At 37.4% G+C, this 27,492-nt stretch overlaps 1 protein-coding gene across 1 annotated transcript in view; it reads left to right on the forward strand.

Annotated features, from left to right (window-relative positions):
• Window positions 1–27,492, forward strand: part of ATRNL1 (attractin like 1) — a 536,103-nt gene that overhangs the window by 448,372 nt on the left and 60,239 nt on the right. Inside the window, exon 28 of the mRNA XM_081954366.1 lies at window positions 6,221–6,335. Coding sequence (XP_081810492.1) covers window positions 6,221–6,335 — 115 coding nt within the window. The remainder of the gene's footprint in view (window positions 1–6,220; window positions 6,336–27,492) is intronic.

The following is a 27,492-nucleotide window of genomic DNA, read 5'->3' on the forward strand; positions in this document are numbered from 1 at the left end:
TTGAGCATTCAAATTACCATTAATATTCTTTCATTTTTAACAACCCTTATTTTCTTGAATCCATAATTTTCTATTAAGTAACAATAAATCTTTATAGAATTATAATATCACCTATCTATAAAAAAGTAAAAGAGAAATTAAGAAAAAAAAGGTTCCCATTAATTCATATTGTACATCATTACTTTTTATTAGTTCTATTATTGTTGTTGTATTTTTGATAATATTTTCAATCGGTTCTGGAAATGAAAAGGAATGTGCTTGTTTGATATTATACTATGAATCTCGAGGATAAATTCACTTTGAAGGGATTGAATAGCTATGAAAGAAAGAAATCAATGTAATTCTCTCTTCAAAATGGTGGCAACATTTTAAGAAGCCAAAAGAGAGAATCCTGTCCGCAGATAACTATTCTAAAATAGATAACAATGCTTACTTACCACTTAGCAGATAGGAAATGTAATCAATTAAAATTGTAAATTATTATGTGTCTCAACTAGAAATCTTTGTAGAAAAAAGTACAAAATATTGATGATATTTTTCTTCATTCGTCAGTGTAAGCTGCAGCTAAAATATGAATATATTTAGCATGGAATGTAATGAATGGTAAAGATAACAAAGTAAAAGGGCAAAGCAAGCAAGCAAACAAAAATATTGTGATAACTAATAGAGAATCCTCATGAAATGTATGAATAAATATAAATAAATATATTCTTCCAGTATTTTCTGAAGAATATTCCTCTTGAAGCATAGATTTTACTCTAGTGGAAGTGTTTGTGCAATAATTTCATTAATGTTTAAATTATTCATCATTTCTTTTCATATTCTGCTGAAATAACTGAGACAGCAAAAAAAGTATTAAATAATTAACTTGTATAGTAAAGCCAATAATTTTGTGCAGGATTTCCAGTTGTGAGAGCCACAGAAGGTGGACATCAATAAGGAAAAATTGCAAACGCCTCTCCTTATTCAGTTTTGAAAGTAGCTTGGTAGATACTATGGTCTCACCCGATTGATATTATCATGAGGGCTGAAAACACTGCAATTCATGAGGGTGGTTTTCCATTACTCTTGTTCAGTGAAGCTTAGAAAAGATGCTAAACTTCTAAAATGAGCATTTAGGTTCTTTGATGTGCATGCCAATGCATATAAAATGCAACATGACAAAAGAAAGCATTATGTCATAAGCATCAATGCAACATTAAACCAAAGAAAAGAGCAAGTACATTAGCAAAATGGTAAGGGGATTGAATGTGATTTGTATTGCAAATGTCAAGGCTAGTTTTCATATTAATACTATTACCACCTGATTTAATTCTTTTCAAGAGGTGAGGAAGTTTTGACTATCTAATGTTGTCACAAATGGAACTTTTAAGAAACAGCTGCGAGGGTCTGAAATTGCTGTGTTAATTACATCAAATCAACACACATGAGTATTTGTATACAAAGAAATCATGTTTACTCTAGTTGGGTTTACCAGATAAATACAGTGTTAATAATGTGATTAAGAATTCAATTTTATGTATAAATTATCATTATTTCTTAAGGGGAAACATTTGAGCAGAGCAGAGATTCATTTTTATTTATAGACTAATTGTGATAAGCCTGGCATTTAGGTATTTAGTTTAGCAACATGGAAGTGAGTAATGCATACTTGTTTGTAATTTAAATGTTTAGCATATCTGATCAGTATTTGTGCACCATGTCAAATTTTATTCTGCTTGTGTCAAAATACTTATTATTCCTGACAAGTGTAACATATTCACATTAATTCCTTAATCCAATTTTCTAATTGCTTTTTTGGCATAAGATTCACGATCTATTTGTCTTTATGGCATAATAATGCACTTTTAAAAATTAGATGCACCTAGCTTTGAAATGTCTGCCCAGAAATATATGGCCAGTGCTTAGCTATAATGGATGTTCTTTTTTCTTGCAATATAAATTGTTACAGAACCTTGACCCCATTTTGCTTTGTGAATATAATGAATACTTATTTCAGGATATTTTTATTCTCCTTCTGATTGTTTATACTGCAACAAAGAAACAAATGTTTTTAAAAAGGAGGAGCCAGGGAACTAAAATCAATTTTCCCCAAATATCCAATCATCCTCTCACTGGTGTTCTGTACTATTTTCATTTTTCATTCCTCCTATGTAACATGCATTGGAAGACATCATAATCCAGCAAATCCTCTGTGCATAAATCTCATTCATTCTTCAATGATATAAGAAGTTTATCAGCCAAGACAACTAGACACAAGCACGGTTTTTCTCATAACGCCATCACTCTGCTAAACAAATAATTCCTGTCAAACACTGTCAAACTATTCACGAAGGCTGCATTACTATTAGTCATTACTATTACTATTAGTCATCTCATCATTCCTATCACCCATCTCCTCCCACTTATGACTGCAGGGCTGTATCTTTGTTGCTTAGATTTATATTAATATTGATTATTTCCTGATTGCTTATTTGTACCGTATGACTATCATTAAGTGTTGTACCTTATGCTTCTTGACGAATGTATCTTGTCTTTTTATGTTCACTGAGAGCATATGCACCAAAGACAAATTCCTTGTGTGTCCAATCACACTTGGCCAATAAAGAATTCTATTCTATTGTATTTTCCCAGTTGAAACTATGGTTAAGTGTGTCTATATCTTGTTTCCTACATTTCCAGTGGACTAGTAGAAAAATTCCAGAATTTAGTCCCATTCCTTCTGCTGTTCAAACTCTTTGGAGACTTCTAACAATTTAAACCAAGTGTTCTGTCACAAAGTAGCCAGCTCCAAGATATGTTACTTACTGTAACATTCTTTAGACCAGGGCTGTCCAACCCTGGCAACTTTAAGACCAGAGGACTTCAACTCCCAGAAAGATGGCTGGGAAATTATAGGAGTTGAAGTCCACGGGTCTTAAAGTTTCCAAGGCTGGACACACCAGCTAGTAAATCAAGATTCCGTGACTTTGTTTATTGATATTAAAGTTTAATGAAATGAAATGATTTATTTTTTTCTGCCATATTATCTTGTGTAATAGTTATGTTTTCTTGGCACAGTTTAAAATCCTCTCTGCATACCAAAAGCTATTTAGCGTTGTACTTTTTGTTGTGTTACTTCAAATATGTTTATCGAAATAGACAAAGCGTATTAAATAGGTTTCAAAAGTGGGGAAATGGTTGTTCCAGTCCAAAGAATTAAAAAGGTCACTGCCTTGGAGAAGGCTTCAGCATAGAATGAATGCTCATTGGGTAGAATAACAACTGTGAGATTGGAATGGCTGATGTTGTGAGTCTGTCAACACATTAGTAAAAAGGCCATTTGTTTCAATAATTGACCCAATCATTATGTGTATACAAAACATGTTTTAAGCTGCTTAATTTTAACTGAATTGTTCCTTTTGTCGAGTGCTTGATTTTGTTTTTTATAAGGTTTTAGATACCCCTTTTTAAAAACAAGTTTTAGTTACCCTTTAGATCAGAACAACATATTGTCTCCATTTTCACTATTTCCTGCTTGTATTATATATTCCAATGCTTTATTTATGGTCTGGCTCTCTTTGGTGGCTTTTTTGGCAAAGCATAACGGCTTCTGCTTCTTACCATCCAAAACATGACAATTCTGGTAAATAAATTGAAGTTGCTAAGTGCTTTGGGCAAATAAACATGTGCCTTATCTCGCCCCTTCCCCCCTCCAAAGCTGTGAAAAGTACATGATAAACTGTACAGTTCAAAGAATGTGTCATGTCCCACTGAAATAACTTTGATTTAGGGTTATGTATTTATCTTTAAACAACTAACAAACCTAAGGGTATCTGAATTATGATCATTTGCTCTATGCTGCCCGAGTCTCTTACTGAAAAAAATGAAATGATATATGCTAAGATTGCACTTCAGCTTCCCCTGCCTTAAAGCATGCTATAAAACACTTTTCCAGCCAGAAATGAGAATACTAGATGTAGTTGATTTTGATGAAGTTCAATTGAAAATGCTTAATGCTAATACTATTTGAATCAGGGTTGTTGTTTTTAAATTTATTGGGTGAAAAGACAACACTGCACTTTGAAAAGTGTTGTGTGTGGCAATAATGGAGTATTATTTTATTGCATGTTTCAATTCTGACAGAATTCTCTAAATTGCCCTCTCAGAAATGTTCTATGTTCTGCAATTGTCCATGTTTGTATCTACCTTTAATGTCTTTACGTATGTTGTTATAATACTGTAATACTCTTCTAAGAGTTCTCTGAAATTCTTTTGGTTTTTTTCCTGAGATTTTTATCTTTATTGGCTTTGGCAGTTCATCTCTTCTTTCTTTGGCAATTTCCCTGGTTTGTCTTGACATCAAGTTTGCTTTCTGTTCTTTCTTTTCTTTTTGCATTCTCTTTTCACATTCATCCTTATTAAAGGTCATGCCATAATTCGTCTGGTTCTCTATCAATGAAGTTTCAGATTGCTCAACACGCAGTTGCTTAAGATAATTATGGGCATGATGAAATTTGCCCTTGGGTCGCCAATAACTGTATTGGCTACCAATTCATCCAGTATCCAATTCTCTATTTTATTAGACTTCCAAAGTATCAAAAACATTTGGGTGATTAGGATGACATTTGGGAACAAGGAGGTTTATCGTACCCTCTGGAATAGCACTGTCATAATTTATGAGATATTTATCATGTTTAAACTTTACCCTTAATGAAGTTCCGTAACCTGCAAAAAGCCTATGGAAATTCACAGCATAGAAGTCTAAGCAAGCAAATAAAAATTCAAAGGAATACAGTGAATTAAAAAGAAATACCACAAATTGATAAATGGCACTCTTTCTTAGTAAATATTGAATTTTCAGTGTTTCTTGTTTTTCTATAGTTCTCCTGACATCAACCATTTTTGTTTATGTGCAAATAGGTTTTTTCAATAAATATATGAGTTCATTAATATTTTTTATTATCTATATCACTTTTATTTTTAAACATTTTTTGTTTTCTTTCATGTTTAAATAACATTTTTTCTAACTCTATGTACTTTTAGACAATTCAATGCATTTTAGTGTGAGTTTCATTTTCAAAATAAATTTTGCAGCTCTGTTGCATTATATTGGAGGAAAATAAATGGTCACGAACAAAGATATATATATATATTTGTGTGTAAATTGTAAAGTGATTTTTATCTCCTAAGTCCATGATGACAAACCAATGGAACGAGTGCCACAGGTGGCACACAGAGCCATCTCTGAGGGAATGTGAGCCATTGCTCTAGGTCAGCTGCAGCACGCTGCCCAGCTAATTTTCTGCTTTTGAAGGGCCTCCGGAGGGCCACGGAAAGCTGTTTCTGCCCTCTGGAAAGCCTCTGAAGCCTGGAGAGGGCAAAAAATGGGCCTACCAGAAATTCAGAAATGAGCTGTTTCCAGCTTCCGGAGGGCCTTAAGGGGGCAGGGGCAGAGGGAGGCCCTTTTTTGCCCTCCCCAGGCTTCAAGGCTTTCCTGAAAAACGGGCCTACCAGGCCTATCAGAAGTTCAGAAATGGGGCGTTTTCAGCTTCTGGAGGGCCGGGGAGGCTGCTTTTGCCCTCCCCAGGCTTCAGGAGGGCAGGGGGGTTGTGTGCGCATTCTTGGAGGGGCGGAGAAGTGGGGGGTTATGTGCGCATGTGCGGGGGGATTGAATTATGGGTGTGAGCACATGCAGGCTTTTGGCACATGAGCCAAAAAAGGTTAGCCATCACTGCCCCAAATAATAAATACTGAAATGGCTGTTGATTACATGATCAGATTTTTATTTTAAATTAATAAATACATGCTAAATTTGTAAGAATGAAAATTAATATCAATTATTGTAAATATTTTTGCATTTAACTCAGTAGTTGAAATTATTCATGAAAATGTATATTATCTATAAATGATATTTCAAAACATAAATAGAAGTAACTTGTACAGAAGCTTAGAAGATGACATATTTGAAAGAGGGAACAATATTTTATGGCATGTTAAAGTCACCACATTTATGCCCTAAATGAGCATTACTCTACATAAGTTCTCAAGGGTTACAGAAGCAGTTGAGAAATTATGCCATAATGGATCTCTCAGCTTCAAAAGACCTTTAAGTGTTAAAAGTCCTGTCTTTCCTTTTTAAAAAAATACTTGAAGTATAGTTTTAATTTTTAAAAACGAATACGTAAAGCAGCAAATAATCTCAATCAGTCAATCATGTATTTTTTTCCTTTAATTCCAGGGTTCTCCAAAACCAATTGCCATTGAGCCATGCTCAGGAAACAAAGCAGCTGTACTCGCTGTGTTTTTATGCCTGCCAAGAGGATCACTAGGGGTTCCACCACCTGGTCAATCAGGTATGAATCTAAGTCATGTACTCAAATCCAGTATTATTGTCCTAGCAGAACTGGATCTTTTTTTGGGAGGGGGGAGTAAAAGTGCCTGCGTCAATTGTTCAAAGATATATATGTATATGTATGTATGTGTATGTGTATGTATGTAGGATATATATATATATCCTCAGAGAGCTGGGTCCAAATTAGTTTATCTGATTTCTTTGATATTAACTTCTCACCTTGCCAAATAAGATTGACCTTCCAAATTCCCTTGGTAATCAGTCACTGATGTAGTTTAATACACTTTAATCTGAATTCACAAGAATCCAAACCTAGATTTTATTTCCAGAGATTTCCTTGTCTCGTCTTAAGAATCAGATAAATATGTATTCCCAATAATAAGAGTCACCTGATTAGTGACAAGGGCAGCATATAAATTTAATACATAAATCTGGTAGATGGGTAAGGCCATTGCCCAGTTAGGTTAAATGACAATCAACTTAGTCTGACTCATGGGAAATACATCATTTTTATAGATCTATTTGTACATATCATTTAAATTTGCATGTTAAATTTTAAAAAGGCATAAGTATATATTGCTAGCAACAAGATATGGTATGCATTATAACGAAACAAATTATCCACAATTTCAGATAAAATATACTCCAATAAATTTAAGCTTGAAGATTGAGAATAGTTATCTATTCATCTAACATACCACTTAACGTAGTGGTAGTAATTGTTTAAGCAGATGATGATAGTACTTTCTGTACATAATCCTTCTCAAAAATGGTACTCATCATTGCAGAAATGGATTGAGGGCTTTTGACTTAAACTTAAAGACTTAGTTGGCAACTATAATTCATGTGAAACTGTTTAAAGAGGCTCACTTAACCTTATCACTGAGTGCACAGCTGCTTCTTTCTCCTTGTCTTGTTGCTATCATTTTCCTTTCTTCTTCACTGTACTGTGGGAGGGGGGCACTATCCTTCAGGAGGTCAGATTCATTCAAGAGCTGCAATTTCCCGGTCCCTATTATAGACTAATTTGCAACTGTGGGGATAATTATAGTGATAATTATACAATGATGGAAAAACAGTTTTATATATTTCAACAAACAGCATGCAGAATTCTATGTGACTGTGTTATACAAATAGAAATGTCCTGGAACTGTGCAGATTGTATAGCTGGAATAAACAGTGTGAATTGGAAAACTTCTTAGAAATATTCAGAATTGTTATTCAGAATTCAGAATCATTATTGTAATGTTGTTCTTAGAATATGCAAAGAAGTGCTTGGAAAATTATTGTTCAAAAAAATTGACTAGTCAGAGGAATTTCCAGGCTCGCCAAGCTATTAAATGGTGAAATCCTATTTAGACCAATGATGGAGTTTTCCTTGCAGGAGGTTTCTCATGGGGGCTGGATGATACTTATAATGAATGGTTGTTGGATTTCTGCACAAGGCCAAGTGTTGACTAGATAATTGACTAGATAACCTATAACAAATTTCAGTTGCTTAGCAAAACAATTGTTAAGAGAGTTTTGCTCCCTTTTATGACTGAACAACCATGCCACAGTTGTTAAGTGAATCACTACAGATGTTAAGTTAATAGGGCCTCACCTCTCTTCATGAAATAATAGTATATAATATTATTTACTATATATATATATAATATTATAATATTATATACATTTGTCCGGCCGCGCCCGGGAGCTGCAGAGGCAGAAATGTTGTCGGCGCTTCCGGATGACGAAGGCACGCAAACACGCATCTACCCAGCTGTCTTTTCCAGCCTCCTAGCGCTCTTTTCCACTGATCGCGCATGTTGTGCGCGCAAGAAGGAAAAGTCCGCGGCGAAGCCCTTGTCGCCCCGAGCTCTTGTTTGCACTTCCGCCCCTTTTTCTTCGCTCCATCCCGCTCCGGCTCTGGAAGGGCCAGCGAGGTTGGCTCCAGCCGAGATCGAGAGGGAGGAGAGGAGGGGGTAGCTGCGGGCTACCTTCCGGCCAAATGCGCACGAAAAGCGTGCGCGATCGGTGGAAAAGAGCGCTAGGTAGATGCGTGTTTGCGTCCCTCTCTCCTCAGCCCCAAAGCTCTGTCCGCGCGACTCACTTCCAAGGCGGTGGCTGGAGAGGCGCGCAAGAACGGCGAGCGGTTTCCCACCAAAGTGGCGTTCTGCGCACAAGAAGGCGCTGCCGGAGGACAAAGGCATGCAAACACGCATCTACCCAGCTGTCTTTTCCAGCTACCTAGCGCTCTTTTCCACCGATCGCACACGTTGTGCGCGCAAGAAGGAAAAGTCCGCGGCGAAGCCCTTGTCGCCCCGAGCTCTTGTTTGCACTTCCCCCCCTTTTTCTTCGCTCCATCCCGCTCCGGCTCTGGAAGGGCTGGCGAGGTTGGCTCCAGCCGAGATCAAGAGGGAGGAGAGGAGGGGGTAGCTGTGGGCTACCTTCCAGCCAAATGCGCACGAAAAGCGTGCGCGATCGGTGGAAAAGAGCGCTAGGTAGCTGGAAAAGACAGCTGGGTAGATGCGTGTTTGCGTGCCTTTGTCCTCCGGCAGCGCCTTCTTGCGCGCACAACGCCGCTTTGGTGGGAAACCGCTCGCCGTTCTTGCGCTCCTCTCCAGCCACCGCCTTGGAAGTGAGTCGCGCCGACGGAGCTTTGGGGCTGAGGAGAGAGGGACGCAAACACACATCTACCTAGCGCTCTTTTCCACCGATCGCGCACGCTTTTCGTGCGCATTTGGCCGGAAGGTAGCCCGCAGCTACCCCCTCCTCTCCTCCCTCTCGATCTCAGCTGGAGCCAACCTCGCTGGCCCTTCCAGAGCTGGAGCGGGATGGAGCGAAGAAAAAGGGGGGGAAGTGCAAACAAGAGGTCGGGGCGACAAGGGCTTCGCCGCAGACTTTTCCTTCTTGCGCGCACAACATGCGCGATCGGTGGAAAAGAGCACTAGGAGGCTGGAAAAGATAGATGGGTAGATGTGTGTTTGCGTCCCTTTGTCCTCCGGCAGCACCTTCTTGCGCGCAGAACGCCGCTTTGGTGGGAAACCGCTCGCCTTTCTTGCGCGCCTCTCCAGCCACCGCCTTGGAAGTGAGTCACGTGGACGGAGCTTTGGGGCTGAGGAGAGAGGCAGGGACGGAGGGAGTGGGGGGAGAGGAGCCGCCCCCCTCACCCCGCAGGCAATGGGGAAAGCTTTCCTGAAATGGGGGGGGTGTCACGGGAAATAAAAAGGGCGCGCGCTGGGGGGGACGAAGGAGGCTTTGGTGCGCCTTAGAGGCGGGTGGGAAAGCAACAAAAGGGGCAGCGAGGGCGGGTGGTGCCTGCAGGCGGCAAGGCTTGAGCGGGGTGAAAGCGCAGCCCCTTTCGTTGCTTTCCCATTCACCCCGCTCAAGCCTTGCCCGAGGGAGCTGGGGATCGGGCTTTGGGTTGGTGGGAGAGGGAGACCTTGAAGGAGTGGGGGGGGGGGAAGGGACTGGCGCAGGTGGAGGAAGCAATGCTACGCGGATCAGTGCACTCCGCGGTCCCCTTAATGTTCACTCAGGAAGGCGGAGAATGGGACCACGTGTGCTGCACACGTGGTCCCATTCCCCGCCTTCCTGATGACGTCACCAGCCTCCCCAGCCATAACCCTCACCGCACGTCACTGCTAATAATTATACACAATACACAATACATGAATTAATGAACCATCACATATGATCCAGCACTTAAAAGTCATGGTATTAGTGTTCTCATTCATTTCAGGTACAATTTGTGTCTCAGTCCCTGAATTCTCTTTTCAACTCCTAACTTTTCAAAAGCTTTCTAAAAATCAGGAGTGAGGACGCAAATCTTACTTCTGGTAGAAAGGCACTCCACAAAGAGGGGAGTTCCTGCATGAAATGGAACTTCTGAATCCCTTCCTGCTGCACTTTATAGGGCTAGAGACTCACTGCAGGCACACTGGGCAAGCACATTCTACTTTTGAATAATCTCAATTCATGTAGGATTTCAAAGGTGATCAGATAATCCTTTGGATTATATTTGGACATTCCTGCAATGCTAGTGTTACAGTATATGGAATACTGAGTGGTTAGTCCATTGCATATGTTGCTTTTTGCAGGAGTTCAATTACTAGAATGTCTTTAATGTCAATCCCATTTAGTGCACATCCCTCTTATGAGATGACATAAGTAACTGCTGCTGATACCTTCTGTTTCATAAATGCTTGCACCTGGCATTATCAACTGTTGCCAGCAGAGGATACTCATAGCCAAACTTCCATTGCTTCTATTATTTGGCTTTTAAAAGGAGCAAATCTAGAAGAAGGCTCCTCTTATCTTAATGTAAGATGAGGCAACTCGTTCTATCAGTTGCATGTTGGACCACAAATTTCCTCCACAAATTGTGATAACTATGATAAGTAAGCCAAATTGCTTTTAGTGAAAAAGCCAAGCCAAGCGTCATTTTAGCAAACCAAGAAAACTTAACTTCTCCCTACAAATTAATGAACTTTAATCTCAGATTTTCCTTTCCTATGATGTGAGTATGTATAATTGTCCTGTGCTCTTCTTACATGTACTTTGGCTACATTGTTTTCAAATGTAGTCTTGGCTGGTAAAAAGTTATTTACTTTTGGATGGATTAATGTCTCAAGATAGTCAAGATGAGTTTCATTTTTCATTCTTTGAGCTTGCACTGTAATTGCTATACCTGGGGAACTAGTTTTTGTTTAGGCTCTGTTCCAACCCACCAGCAATATATACCCTGATTGCATCTTGCAAAATGCTTAAGAATATATATACCTTCATCACCTTCATCCAAAACAACTTGGTGATTTATTAATGAGCTCAAGAAATGCAGTAACCCTTGTAACTTCTTCAGATGTTTGATCATTTGTTTTCTTTGAATTACCCAAATGGTCAACCTTTGCAGTGCAACATAATAGATCAAATCAGCTAAAGCCAGGGAGAGTTGATTTTAATTAGGTCCAAACCATCTTCAGGCAGCATGAACATTTTACCTAAAATATAAATTAAATGTTAATTTTAATATGTTGCATGCAGTTATATCTGCTTGTTAAACTGTGAGGGTCCCAATTCTAGACTAAAATGTAATGACCTTAATCACTTACTATTTCTATAGTCCAGAGCAGAATAGGATGAAACATCAAACATGTTTGTACCAGTGGTGAGATTAAAAAATGTTTGCTACTGGTTCTGTGGACGTGGCTTGGTGGGTGTGGTGTGGCTTGGTTGGCATGGTGTGGCTTGGTGGGCATGGCGGGCATAGCTTGGTAGGCGTGGCAGGGGAAGGCTACTGTAAAATCCCTATTCCCACCCCACTCCAGGGGAAGGATACTGTAAAATCCCCTTTTCCTCCTGATCAGCTGGGACTCAGGAGGCAGAGAATAGATGGGGGCAGGGCGAGTCAGAGGTGGTATTTACTAGTTCTCCGAACTATTCAAAATTTCTGCTACTGGTTCTCCAGAACTGGCCAGAACCTGCTAAATACCACCTCTGGTTTGGATTACAGAAGTTGAAAAATAGGGAGGCGAGTTACAGCTATCTTCTATGCTAGAACCTGACGGGTTCAGAACCCATATATGATCTGTTTTGATTCTGAAAGCTTTGCACATTATATTTACAATATTTATTTCAATTACTATTGTTATTTATTATTTGTAACATGGTCAGCCAGATGTTCAGACTGAATTTGGCATTTTTGTCCATCTTATTTCTTGAATTTGAGCAACACCCAGCTCCCAACTCTGGATCATTCACAAGTAAAAACACAGGAAAAAAGAACAATACAACAACAAAAACAAAGAACAAAAATTGGCCAAAAAAAATCAGGCAACAGCAATAGGCAAATCCAAATTATCCGCAAGTGGCTTCAATCACTCCCGCCAAAGCCCTGGAAAAAAGCCAGAGGTTCATAACCCTCTGAAACACCAGCATCTAGATCTCAGGGATAACTACATTCCAGAGAGTAAAGGCCGAGAAAGCACGTCTGGTTCCAATAGATATCAAAGAAACCAATAGCACACCAACTTGCTGGATCAAATCATCTGCGCAGATATTATGGGAGATAAATGGTCTCACAACTAACCAGGCCTAATACAATGGTATTTCATTTGCTATTTAAATACATTTGACTTTTTAAAAAAATAATAATTTTGACACACCTTTTCTGCTGATGTTTCACACCACCTTAGAAAAAATTCTGTGACTCATTCCCATCGGTAATCTAGGGCTAGAAAAAAATGGAATAGGTGCTAGACGAATGCAAAAGGATACAGAAAATAATCTTTTGTCATCTAGTGCAGTGGTGTCAAACTTATGTCATCACGAAGACAGCACGTAATGTATCACAACTTTTTCCCCTTCGCTAAACTGGGCATGGGCGTGGCCAGCGTGTGACATATCCAGCGTGCGGGCTGCTAGTTTGACAGCCTTGATCTAGTGTTTCAGGTTTTAGTGGTTCAAATTTGGTAGCCCTGTATCATGACGTATTGTACTTAGCAAATGACTTTCTAACAAAATTTATCCTTATATACATCTATCTGATAGTTGTTTGTTTACATCGTATTTCTGGTAATGTGGTGTAATGCTGAGTAATGAAGGATCCTATAACAGTTTGGATTAGAGCACTATTTCTCACTGACTTTAAGATGTGTGGCTTTCATCACTCAGAAATCTCAGCAAGCATACAGGTTACACTAGAGACTTGCTCAATTTGAAGCACATGTCTGCAAAAAAAAATACATTAGTATCATTATGAATAAGTACAGCTTTTGATAATGTTTACTCTGTCTAGGATAAACATGTCTACATAATTACTCTCTTTATTTAGTCTGTGTGTACACACACAATATAATCATATGCTTTAAATATTTTGTAAGATTCTCATCTTTCTTTTTCCCCCTTCTGTTTCTCCGAAATAACTAGTGTTGGAACTGGCATGAAAAATTATTATAACTATGCATCAACAGTTATAATATCTGCAGCTAATCCATCCTCAAAGTTTAGTTTTCAGATTCTTTTCTCATTTTGAGAAAATGTAGTATTCTCAGATATGTTTTTAAAGGATTTATGTTTCTCCTAGATTGTTTACTTTCCAGTATAGCTTATCAAAGATACATAGCCAGATCTTCTGTTACTTATTTCTTTCATTTGCTCCTTTGTCACTAATGCTGTGTATACGCAGTTCTCCCTGTGGTCCGCACCGCTAGGGGGCGCTGTGCTGTATTCTGATTGGTCGCCTGTTTGACAGCTCGGTATTCTCCCAGCTAGAACAACTACCATGTTTCTTTTGACCCACAAAATATAGCTTGGGTCTTATTATCAAGGGAGGGCTTATTGTTTTGGGTTGCTGGAAGGCTGCTCTGCATGTCTGGAGAGGGGTGTTTGCACGAGCGGCTTTTCCGCTCCCTGTTGCGCAACTTCCAGGCTCACTATTCCTTGCCTAACTCTCCCTTCAGAGCCAGGGCATCTCCGCTGCTGCCGCCGCCCGCCACATGGTTTTTTCTGCAGCTTCCAAAGCACAGAAGTAGGATGCTGAGTCTTCCGGCAGTTGCCGCTCTGGGAGTACGCTCTATGGTTGTACACTCTGGGAGTACGCTCTGCCAGCAGCCAGCCCACAGGCGCTCCCATGGCTTAGCGATAGGTCAGTGAATGCGCTGTGCCCGGCTGGAAAGGGGGGTTGCTGGCAGCTGCTCATGAGTGTGTCACCTCATGGCTGCTGCGTTACTGCTACAACAGTGCAACACAGCCATTCGACCCTGAGGTTGTGGCTGGCTCTTCGGGAGCCCGCTCACAAGAGAGCAGCCGCCTGGCAACCCCCCTCTCCAGCTGGGCACAGCGCCACTGATCGACCTAGCGGTATCCCAAAGGCAGTAAGCAATGTGAGTGCCTTTGCCCCCGACCTCTTTCCCGTGACTTGGCACCTTCAGGGTACCGCTAGGTCAGCAAGTGGTGCTCTGCCTGGCAGGAGGGGGGGATTGCCCAGGGGGCTTATTTTCAGGGGGGCTTATATTTTTGCCCACCCAAAAAATGTGTCATGGCCTTAGTTTCAGGACATGCCGTATTTTCAGGGAAACACGGTAGTATTTTGCTTCTTTATCCCAGATAGTCCATGTTTTTTTTAAAAAAAAACCTTTAAATTCCTGTTATTGAATATGGGAAAATTCCTGTTTCCCATTCGTGGAGCGTGTGACGTATCCGGTCTGCAGGCCACCAGTTTGACATCCCTGGATTCGACCAAACATCCATTGGTCACACCTGCCTCCAATATTATGGCATGCTCTAGAGTAGACTGGAAAGACTTTTAGGGGTAGAGTCAATACTGTTTTGCAGTTCTAGGCTGCAGTAAAGAGTTGAAATTTTCAGTATAGTTCTTGTTCTATTATCTAGTTATCTACATTTTTGCAACATAGATTTAGTTGACATAAAAGACTCTAATCTGCCAAATATGTATAGTCCTGTTTCCCCAAAAATAGGATCTCCCCTAACAATAACCCCAATCAGGCTTTTGAACGCATGCGCTAAAATAATTCCTCCCCCCCCCAAATAAGCCCTCTCTGAAAATATTGCAACACAGCAGCCGTCATGAGATGATGATGCTTGCCACCCTCTGCACCTTGAAAATGATAGGACCTCCCTGAAAATAAGGCCAAGTGCTTATTTTGGGGATCAAAAGAAAATAAGACCCTGTCTTATTTTCTCAAAAACACGGTATGTATGAATATGGCTTCAGAGATTCCACTGTTGGCAGAATTTGTTGCAGCAGCAGAAGCTTTCTACTGTCTTTCTATAGTACATTCAATTTTAAACATTGTTCTTTGTGTTTTGGGGTGATCATGGTAGTACTAGACTTTTTTCACCAGAACGCATCTATATCACTTTTTAAAATATACCTGAATACAATAAGATATTGCCAAAGAGCCATGCATGTACAGACACTGGCTGCAAAAATTATACACAGACCCATATCCTCAATTTAGCCTTAAGTACAGAAGATCCCAATACAGGTAATCCTGAACTTACAACCAAATTGAGTCCAAAATTTATGTTACTAAGTGAGACAGTTGTTAAGAGAGTTTTGTTGCCTTTCTTGCCATAGTTGTTATGTGAAACGCTGCATTTCTTAAGTTAGTAACACAGTTGTTAAGTGAATCTGGATTCCGCATTGACTTTGCTTATCAGAAGGTTGCAAAAGTGGACCACATGATCCTGAGACACTGCAACTGTCATAAATACAAGTCAGTTGCCAAGCGTCTTTTTGAATTTTGATCATGTGACTTTGGGGATGCTGTAGTGGTCTTAACAGTGGTGGGATTCAAATAATTTAACAACCGGTTCTCTCCCCTAATGACGAGCTGGGTAGGCGTGGCTCAGTAGTCGTGTGACTGGATGGGCGTGGCCAACTCAACATCACTCACGTTGATGGACACTTTGTCTTAGCTGTTACAATGTAAGAAGGGTTAACCGGAGAGGCAGTTTCTGTAATCAGGGCAATAAAGATTAGGCTAGAAATAACAACAGAATGTTTCCTTCCTGCCTTCCTTACAGGATTAGCCCTGTAAAGTGGGAAAAACCAAAATGAGATTTATTCCAACAACCGGTTCTCCCGAATAGGTGTGAACTCGCTGAATCCCACCACCGGGTCTTAAGTATAAAAATAGTCATAAGTCACTATTTTCAGTGCCATTGTAACTTTAAATGGTCACTAAGCAAACTGTTGTAAGTTGAGGACTACCTGCAGTTGGCTTATATAGGTTTACTCCAGCAACAAAGAACACCCCTGCCAAAATATTGCCCCACTCTTATTTTCTGGTATTTCTTGAAGTTATTTTTGAGAAAGCCATAACAACAAGAAGACATTTTATTGGCCATATTTTACAGCCTAGGAAGCTCCTACAGAAAGGACTAGATAAATTGTAAATCAAATCTATTTACTATCACACTAACCCACTAAACAATACATCAGATTTTTACTTTTTGCCTGGATAGCAAGGGAAAAAAATAGCTTTATATCTAAATCAGTGCAATGGTCAAATGCAACCAATAGATCTTATATAATACTACAGCATCAACTACTCATAGCCTGATGACTTTTGTCAGACTCATTTATGGAATAAAAAAGGTCACACCCACAAAACATGGGTAGGCCTGTTGTAAATTGCATAACTTGCTTCAGTAAAAAAAATCTCCCATTTGAAGTGGGCTTCAATACCTCAAACACTTTTATTTCCCTCTTAGTCCCAGGCTAAAGCTAAGAAACTGTAATTACTAGATTATATTCCGCAAACAAACTCTTTGTTTGCTATCATCTTGTTTTCCACATCTTGCCACCAGATTTTCGCTGAGTATGAATGCTTGGATATTGCCAAGAAAACCATTGCTATTGACATGCAATGATCAATCTAAAGTTCATTAATAATTTTGTGGAGTTTAATAGGACATATCATATGAAATTAATGTTCCAACTCTGAATTATATCTTTTACAGCAAGGTTATTACACCAACCCTTACTTAACATTCTCTGTGATGCTTCCTATTCATGAAGCAAATTTTATTTTGTCTTAACCATATTTTAAGTTCATCAGAGACTAGTTTCACATTCTTTAAAGCAAAACTCAACTGATTTATAATGTAATGTTCAAGTTAGTTAATTCAAAAGTTATGTAAATAATTAATGTCAATTACTTATGAATTCTTCAGTTTTCTATAAAAAAGGATTACTGGTGTAAAAGTATCGCTTGATTCCTCTAAATAACAGACGCAGAACTTCAGAAATAACAACGCCATAAGTACTAAAGGACTAAATGACAAATATACTTTAGTCAAATAAATTGCAAAGGAATCTTGACATAAATCAACTTCAGGTTTCATTATACAAAAGTTTTTAAAAAATTGTTTCATAATAAATGAGCTGATCCAAAATACTATCAGAAATCATACAATTTGAAAATTGGAGAAATGTTAGAGGTTATCTTCTCCTAATCTTTGTTCAATCCAGGATCCAGTAGAATATTTCAGAAAAAAAATCGTCTTGTTCCTGTTTAAAGACATCCAAAGAAGAAGTCACCAGTTCATGTGGTGGTCAGTCCATTAGCTGGCAGTTCATACAGTCAGGAAATTTCATCTGACATCTACTTCATTATAACTTTAACTCACTAACTCTAGTCCTGCACTCTAAGGCAACATAAATTAAGTTTGCCCCTTTTTTTCAAAATATGAAATGTAAAAAAAAATGTAATTTTAAAAATTACATTTGCTAGCTAACATGACTGTCTGGGTATCTCAGCATCGATAACTCATTTAGATTATCTTTGAAATCTTTATTATTAAAGCTATTCTGTAGGAATTGCAAAAATTTGCAGCATTTCGTAACAAAAATATTCCACCTGCTTGGATAACTAGATTATTTCTTAATCAGGAAACATCCGTCAGATATCATTTTTGAAAGTCCCATTTTTTGCAGATATAAAGAAAAATTACATTTTAGAGCTTTGGGATGCAATATGAAGAAAGAATCACACACTGGAGTTTCTTTAATATTAAGAAACTATCCACTTTCCAGAATGTTATTATGTGTTCCTCTTGTTGTAATTACTGCTGTTCTATCCCAAGTTACATGTTGTTGAAGCAATAAAGCTGAACATACTCTCTGTCTGGTCAAAACTCATAGATAGATGTCTGGTGGAAGAAACAAAAGGTGCAACTGAGAAAGTATAAATTCACCATAGGAAGAACTTTATCATCTGAACTGGTTTTATTTATAATTGTATTCCCTTTCCTTTTAAACATAGAGATGTCATAAAAATATTTTTCCAAGATGTGTCCATTTCTTTATATATTTAAAGAATACATTCTTTTATGTATTCTTTATGTATTCTTTATATCTCTGCAAGTGACTCTAGAGCAAACAATCTTAAAATAAATTAAAAACAAGTTCCGATCAACACAAATGAAAAAATTATGCTACCTATCATTTACACATGTGCTATTTATTCAAATGGTTTATTCTTTGAAACTATTTAAATGTCCCTAGTTTTTAGAGAACACTGAAAAATAAGGGAGAGAAAAACAAAAACCCAATACTATTTGTTTTCCTGCCACATAAAATGGACATTAATATTTTTTTCTATCCCCCCCCAAACAGATTGAACTGTTTTCTTTTAACTATTGTAAAAATGTGCAGTCATTAAGAATACATGAAAATCCAAATGTAATGACAGTAAGAAATACTTAGATATTAACACTTTTCCTATGAAGTACTGAAAAAAATGTTCAATAAACTTAAATCTCTCTGACTCATAAACAGATACCCCAATCTACTTGTTTTTCCCGAGTATCAGTCCCAAAAAACATTTTGGATGGTAGTTGGATGGTAAGTGAAGGTGGATGGTATAAAAATAAAATAACCTATATACAAACAAGCCATTTTATCCTAGCTGTATAATTAATAGACTTTATTTATAGAAGTTGATATTAATTTGTTCATGTTCTTTCTCTTATTTGACTGGTGAAATATGAAATGAAAAATTATTGTGTTGTTTTCCTAAATTCTTTATTCATTGCAGTCGGCTGGTATTCCATACATTTACAAAAACTAGATAGCAATAGCAATTAGACTTACATACCACTTCTCAGTGCTTTACAGCCTTAAGCAGTTTACAAAGTCAGCATATTGCCCCCAACAATCTGGGTCCTCATTTTATCCATCTTGGGAAGATGGAAGGCTGAGTCAACCTTGAGCCTGGTGAGATCAGCAGTGATCAGCAGAAGTAGCCTGCAGTAATGCACTATAACCACTGCACCACTTATATATAAAGATTATGAGACTAGGGAAGGCTGGTCAATTCATTGCTAACTCTCCCTATTCATCACCATTTCTAGTTTTATGTCTCAATGCCAATATCTGTCACAGGAGCCTAATTTTTGTCTCTCTGAGCCTGGTACTAAAAAATTGTGTACTAGGTCTGAGTGAGAAACTACAACACTATCCAGAACCAAAGATTAGAAATGTCCAGTTCCGGGATTCAGAGTACCTCAAACCTAAAGACACTTGATATTGGTGGTCTGGAAACCACCAAGTCCCCACAGACTTCAAATATTCAGACAGAACCCAAATAGCTTCACTCAGCCAAAGCAGAGATATACAATTACAAAGCAGAAGTGAGGAGAAGGAGAGCCATTAGTCACCCAAAAAGCAAGAGTCTAGGACTGGATTGCTATCCCCAAACACTGACTGGAACTAGCCCTGGAAAAGAACCACTATAACATCATGCCAAAGAGGGTCCATATTTGGGTTCACATATGGTGATCAAAGCAATGAAAGTCAGTATTTCTTTGTTCTTATTACATAAGTCAAATGTGCTGCAGTAGAGTTATTTAAGGTTTCTGGTGACTATAGGGTACAGATGCATAGGACATTCTGTTGGCAGGCTATTGTGACATTTTTGCTAAACATTTTGCTGATGAAACCAATCAACTTTGCTCAGGTCTAGCATCTACTTTAGTAGATTGCAATGCGGAGATTGAGGCCAAATCATACAAGGTTATCTGAGATTTGCTTCAACTTGGGGACTCTGAAGATAACTTCTCTGTAATATGAATTCCATGTCTCACCTGTCTCATTAATGCAGTCAGCTGGATGTATATAACTGGGTTCAGCAGATATCCAATGTTTCTTTGAGAGAGTTTGTACTATTTTGGAAGAGAAAATGATGCATCTGCTCCCAAAGAAGCAATTTTATGATCCAACCATTATATAATTTTACTACTACTACATTTTCATTTGAACTTTGTTGTCCTTGAGGAAAATGATAAGTACTGTACTTTTTCAGAAGAATTAGATGTCTGTGACCAATGCTATCTCATCCATGACAAACATACTAATAACTGATTTTGATTCCAATTTTAAGATGTTTTTATTTTGATAATTTTAAGAAATAATTGAATTAGTATTATTATTTATGCAATTATTTTATTGTCAAAGCCCAAAAGTCATTTTGGATTGGGTGATATAGAAGTAGTATAAGGAGATAAATAATAAAATATTAATATATTGCTAACAATTCCACCATGTATCAAGATAATGTATTCACAGCATTGAGGATATATGCTGTTTTAAAATGAAATTGATACATTATTTAAAAAAAGAATTGTGAGCTCTCTCTCTCTCTCTCTCTCTCCCTCTCTCTCTCTCTCTCTCTCCTCTCTCTCTCCCTCTCCCTCCCTCCCTCCCTCCCTCCCTCCCTCCCCCCCCCCTCTTTCTCTCTCTCTCTCTCTCTCTCTTTCAAATTTAACCAGTTTCCCCAGGCAGGCCCTTGAGCAATTTACAGAGATAAACTTTTTTTAGTTTCATGAATTCTTAGCTTGCTATACCTTCTTTTGATATGAACTTTATTGCAACTTCAAAAGAAAACCAAGAAAGTTTTGTAGGCAGACAGAAAACTATGAAGTTACAATTTAAGGATGTTGTTAAGAAGCTATTTATCTCCATTTCCAAGCCGCTTTTGTTACCACCTTGAAGTATACTTGTATGAGTAAAGACAGGTAACTTATTTTCAGTATAATTCAAAGCATCACCGCATATGAATTTGCCATATGCTGATATGCTTTGTAGATATAAATCAGAAGAAGACAAGCAAGATTTCTGCATTTTAAATACAAACTGGTTTTTATTAATAACAGAAATCCTAGATAGTAGTTCATTGCCCAGCATTTAGTGTTAAGCGCCGAGACAACTCTCAAAAATTTGTAAAACCTTTACTGCACAAAGTAAAAGCTGTAATCCAGAAAAACTATAGCTTGTTGACATGAAATAACGTTATTTCTGCTACAGTAGCTTGATTAGTTTTATTTTGATAATATTCTTTTGCTCATTTTACCAATTGTTTAAACAATTTGACTAGTCATATAGTTATAATTTGATAGCTATATATCAAAATACAAAATGGATTTAGTAAATTACAAATACCACAAAGGTTCTATTGTGCTAATGGTACAAAGGTAGTATAAATAAAGTACCATTGCATTTAAGTGTATAGCTAAAATGTATCGGAAATTGGATGTTTTGCAAGTATTATGCTTTATTGTATAATTTATACTTTATTTTCCTATAAGTTAACTAGATTGCCTGATGATTTCATTGCAGACCTTTATCTCTAATTAAAAGTGAAACTCTGTTTATCAGATACCTCAAAATGATTGATTTTATGGAAAAAATATACATTCTGTAGCATATATTTTGTAGATGTTTACTTTTAGTTTTTTTTGACTATACAGAAACCTAATGTTAAAGAGGCCTCACAGGTTTTCCTTAAATCTAATAATGTAAAATGTAACATTTGGAATCTCTTCCTTTCAATTTGTTTCTTCACTTAAGGAAAGTCTTAAGGAAATGACCCCCATAAATCCTTCTTTTTATTTCTTTGTTAGACAAATATCCCTCCTTGGGATATAGGGTATGTCCACATAATGGACCCAGCACTATGTTGTCTGATTTTCCCCATAGCAAACCTATGAAATACGTTGGGTTGAAAAACAGAAATTGGGCCCAAATCATCCAAAGAGATTCCATGTTTAAGGGGAGGTAAGATTGGCCTTCCTACTGTAAGAAAATACCTTTAATACCTGCATCAAGTTGTCTATCATATCTACTGATATCTATCTCAGTAGCTGATTCTGTATTCTGATTATTGTTGGAACAGCATTTGTCCAGTTTCAATGGCAACAGTCTCTTATCTTTATGGGACAGCAAAAACAGGATGCAGTTTGCATATATCTGTGTGCTCATATTAGTTGTCCTTCAGTGTGGAATATATTATGTCCCACGACACACACCAACACTTATTTCAATTTTGCTCTGTCTCATCATGGTTTTTTATAATGTGATTGCAATTTCATATTTGTTTGTGATAATATTGTTACAGAGTCAGAGGCACAGTTATATACTCCGAGGGCTTAGAAGTTTACAGTAACTCCATTCTGTTTTGCTTTGAACTGGTGGGAACAGATTACTGTCTTGACTTTTTTTAAAAAATTAAAAAATCTGATTGGAAATTCACCAAATCAGACCTAAGAAGAGAAAAGAGTTTAATTTAATTTAGGATCAGGAAAATATATTTTAAAATCTTAGACTATATATATTTGTCACAGATTTATTTTTAAAAGATATCTTTTGGATTTTTTCTATGTATAAGTTTCATAAAATACAAGAGCAAATACACTTCATAAAAGTGGCCAGCTGTTATGTATTAAATCCAAAAAGAAAAGTAAAATTACCATGTACAATTTTTATGATAAAATTTATTGCACTTTCATCATGGATATCTTTGTTCTAGAGGAATACAGATATTAGCTGGAAACATCCATATTTCATTTTAATCTTAGTTTCTATACATTATATTTCACATTAAAGCTACACTATAAGAATACTTCATTTGTGTCCAGATTCCTGCCCTGGGCAGAATGTGGGATAGGACTATTCAGTTATTTGGATACAGTTCAATTTATATTTTATAGCATTTGACAAAGGGATTATCCATTGCTAATTAAATATTTAGTTTGTCTTTTTCACTGTTTATTCTGATACCAGTGACATTTGAATGGCTAGACATTTTTGAATTACAGTTAGTCCTTGACTTCTAACCACCATTGAGACCAACTTTTCCACTGTCAAGCAAGGCAATTGTTAAGTGAGTCAGATTTATGACCTATTTTTCATGGTTGTTAACCATAGTTCTTAAGTGACTCACATAGTTGTTTAGTGAATTCATCTTATCCCATTGACTTTGCTTGTCTGACTCTAGCTGGGAGGGTCACAAAAGGTGACCTTCCTGGGACACTGCAACCATTTTAAATACACACTAGGTACCAAGTGCCTGAACTTTGATCAGGTAACTATAGGGATGCTATGACAGTCATAAGTGCAAGAATCAGTTGTAAGTCACTTTTTTCAGTGCCGTTGTAACTTCAAAGGATAGCTAAAAGGGGCGGCCATAAGTCGAGAACTACCTATGTGTAAAAGTAGTGTGATATTTAGAATTTCTAAATGCTACGATAGCTGTGTCTATCAATGAAACACACACACACACAAACACACACCCTTCTCCATACATTTTATAACTATATTTGCTTCAGATGGTTTCAGGAAGAAATTCCACTTCATGAACAATTTGTGATTCACAAAAATGTCAGAAAGTTGTCAAAGCTTTATATTATTACCATGATAGGGACAGTTCTGGCTTAAAAGTAGCACTTAAAACATTGCAGTTGTCCAATTTCAAGAATCTTTTCATCTCACACCTTTCAGTACTGCAAGAAGAAACCATTTCAAAAGTTGCTATAGAGATATTGCTACTATAATATCTCTTGTAGTTGTCAAGTAAAAATTAAAGGGAATGAAAGCAGTAAGCAAACATTTCACATACCCTTGTAACTGCATCCCTTAGATGCCACATATTTAGTCCTTATGAATGATATAGAAATACGAAATTCATGTATTCATGTGGTATTAGCCTAGTTTTCAAAGATATTGAGTATTCCATTTTTTTTCAGGCAGTGTTATACAGAAAAATAGTAAAAGTCAGCTCATTTCATTATATGGATGTTCCATGTATTCAACTTTGTGAGATATCACTTTAATATAGGATAGGATTATTGTTATAAAAAATAACAGAGATGAACATATTCATTAAGTTATCATAACAAAATAAATAGTGTAGTTTAAAAGAAAACTCTCAATTGAAGCATAAAAATATTTGGGGCTTGATTAATTATATTTAGTACTTTTGTAAGCAATTTATTTGCATCCGAAGGTTTGAGCATATGCTATATTTTAAATTACTTTTTCGTAATAGCAGGGTTAATTGATTGGGCTTTAGTTTCAAGTTTCATTAAATAACCTGAAAATATTTTATTAGGACCAAGGAATTATACTTAGTTTAAACTAAGAAAATGGGGCGGGGGGTGGTAACTCAATATGTTTATGTAATTTGACCCTAATTAAGGATCCAGGATTCAAGAAAGGAATGATTGTATTTAAGATACAAAGTCATTCCTATTCAATTTGAGCCATTTCAAAATTCATAGTTTAATTTTAAATTGATTTGTGCCTAGGCTGCAATGAGAAATTTCCAAAATTCTTGCAACAGCTTCATTTTTTGAAAGAAATGAATAGAAATAGCAGAAAAGATGTAACTTTAAGGGGCATAGTATTTTTTAATCGTTGCATGTTTCAGATGGATATCTTCAGATGTTTCACTACCATAAATTTTTAAACTTTTTTCCCCTGCATCATTATAAAGATAGAAATATCTGACTTGAGAAAAGAATAGAACAGAAATAGCAGCCTACAAAATATTGTAAAGAAATGAGTTGAAGTAATGCGGAAAGTGTTCTATTCTATAATAATTTGCTGCTTCAAAATCCAATCTCATTTGATTCACAAATCTATTTCAGTGGGATAATTCAACTTCAGCTTTGTTGAATCAAGGCATCTATATGAAGCTTTACACAATCTTAAAAACATTTTTGGAATTAAGGCACTCCTATCGCCTGTATATTTCTATTTCCATATTGGAAATAAAGCAGATCCTTTGAAAATTTAAGCACTGTCACTTTTATTAAATTATTTATGTAAAAAGCAATTAGGTTGGGTAAATGTATATACAAAAGTTCAAGAAGTCTTTCTTATAAGTTAGGCATCAAATTTTGTGCCTCACTGCAGAATTGCCACATATTAACTGTTTTGACTGAAAATAATTATAATGAATGCTTCCTTGAAAGTGCTGTTTTACATATACATTTAATGAACTATGGAACAGACTACTAAGATTTGTGTCTTTAAGGAATTACATGGAAGAAATGATGGGAATCTTACCAACCTCTTCATTCTTCAAAAGCATACACAAATCTGATCTTTAAAGCAATAGACCTATGTCATTTTAACCCAACTATAGTCTCTAATCAATATAATTTCTATGAAAAAACTTTACATTAATTTATATGCAACACATCTCTGGAAGAATGGAATTGAATGGAATAGAATAGAATATTTGGTCAAGTGTAATGCGAATTGAAAATTGAAAAATTTGTCTCTGGTACGTAAGCTCACATTGTACCTGCAATACAACAGAATAATCATAATCATAATAATTATACCAATAAGTGAAGCAGTGGTAGGTTGCAGGCAGTATGCCCCGGAGCCTGCCAGGAGCACCGGATACCGTTCCGGTACAGTGTTCCGGAGGGTCCACCTGCCTGCCTGAGCTCCTTACCTGTCTTTTAAGTCTTCGGGGCTTTTGCACATGCTCACGGAGCATACAGCGCCTGCACAATGCTCCACTGAGCAGCTGGAGCGTTGCGGAGGAGCTAAGACATGTGAGCGCACGCTGTGCGCATCCATGTGGATACCGCCAGGCCCATTCCAACCGTACCAATTGGAATGGGATCTGGAACCCACCACTGAAGTGAAGGTAGTAGAAAAGAGGAGAAGGGTAATAATAATTCAGCCATACTACATGGATTAATATAAGATAATATTGTGGGTTTTCAGCAGAGTGATGGCATAAGGGGAAAATGCCCATTTTGAGGAATCTTTCATTGAGGTAAAATCAGTGAGAGGAATATCAACAACCTCCAATATGCAGATAATAAAACATAGCTCGCAGAAAGCAAAGAGGGTCTGGAATGGCTAATCCTGAGAGTCAAAAATGAAAATGAAAAATCTGGACTATACATTAGCATCAAGACAACAAAGATGATGACAATTGCAGAGAACAGATAGGTCAGAGTGCAGATCAACAATGAGACATTCAAAACAGTAAAGGAATTCATCTTCCTGGGCTCTAAAATCAACCAAAGTGGTAACCGCAGCCTTGAGATCAGAAGGCATATAACACTTGGCGGGAAAAAACCTTGCAATGTCTAGCATGAATAACCCATGGAAAAAAAAAACATCAGCCTCACAACCAAATGCAGATTAGTTAATACAATAATTTCTCCAATTGCTACACATTGCTATGTATCATGGACTGTGAAAAAGTAGATAGGAGAAGGATGGATGCCTTTGAAATGTAGTTCTAGAGATAACTATTACGCATCCCATGGACTGCAAAAGTCAAAAACAAAAAAGTTCTAGACTGAACCTCACCAAAAAATATAACTTGAAGCTAAGATCTCCAAGCAGAGGCTGTCATAATTTGATCATGCCATGAGAGCTGATTCACTCAAAAAGAAAATTATGATGGAATGATCAGCAGAAAAAAGAGTAGGGGCCTCCCCAGTATCTGCTGACTGGACACTATAAAGGATGACACAATGACCATGGCCGGCTGTACGAGAGAGAGGGCATGGAAAGCGCTGATCCATAGAGTGGCTGTGGGTTGGACATAACTGAATGGCTGACCACATCTCTCCTTCCTCATTCATATTAGTCTGTTCAAAGTCCAGTAGGTATTTTACACTTATATATATGTATAAGTATATGAGTATAGAAGTATAACATATATATATATGTATGTATGTATGTATGTATGTATGTATGTATGTATGTATGTATGTATTTGTGTTACAACCCCTGGTATGACTATCTATACTAGTCTCCCTTTATTTATTTATCAGTACAAATACAACACACACACACACACACACGTGTGTGTGTGTGTGTGTGTGTTTTGGTGAGGTCCCACTCGCCATCTTCAGGCTGGTGTTTTTGGCTTCGTGCTTGTGCAAATAAAGCGTGGTCGGAGCTGTCGTCTTTCTATAAATCTTGGTGGGGATGTGTGGAGTGCTGGCTTTGTTGCTGTAAGTGGGTCAGAGCTGTAAGACGACAGTTCCGACCACGCCTTACTCGCACAAGCACGAAGCCGAAAACACCAGCCTCAAGATGGTGAGTGGGACCTCGCCGAAACGTGGTCAAGACAATTTCAATCTTACACGGGAAAAGACACGAATACAAGACTAGCATACCTACACCTGAGAAAATCTACGAAAACACCCACCCACACACACCATACAGATATTGAATGAAGTGATTGAACTCTGTAATCCTACTCAACATTTTCATTTATTGAAGATACCAATTTCGTTTGAAGGGTTTGATTAGTCTGGAATGCTGAATTATGAAAGACGTTCAGGTGGTTCTGTATAAAGATATTGCAGATAAGATAAACATTCGAAAT

This window comes from Natrix helvetica (assembly GCF_964273705.1).
Source record: "Natrix helvetica genome assembly, chromosome: 5".
Lineage (NCBI taxonomy): Eukaryota > Metazoa > Chordata > Lepidosauria > Squamata > Natricidae > Natrix > Natrix helvetica.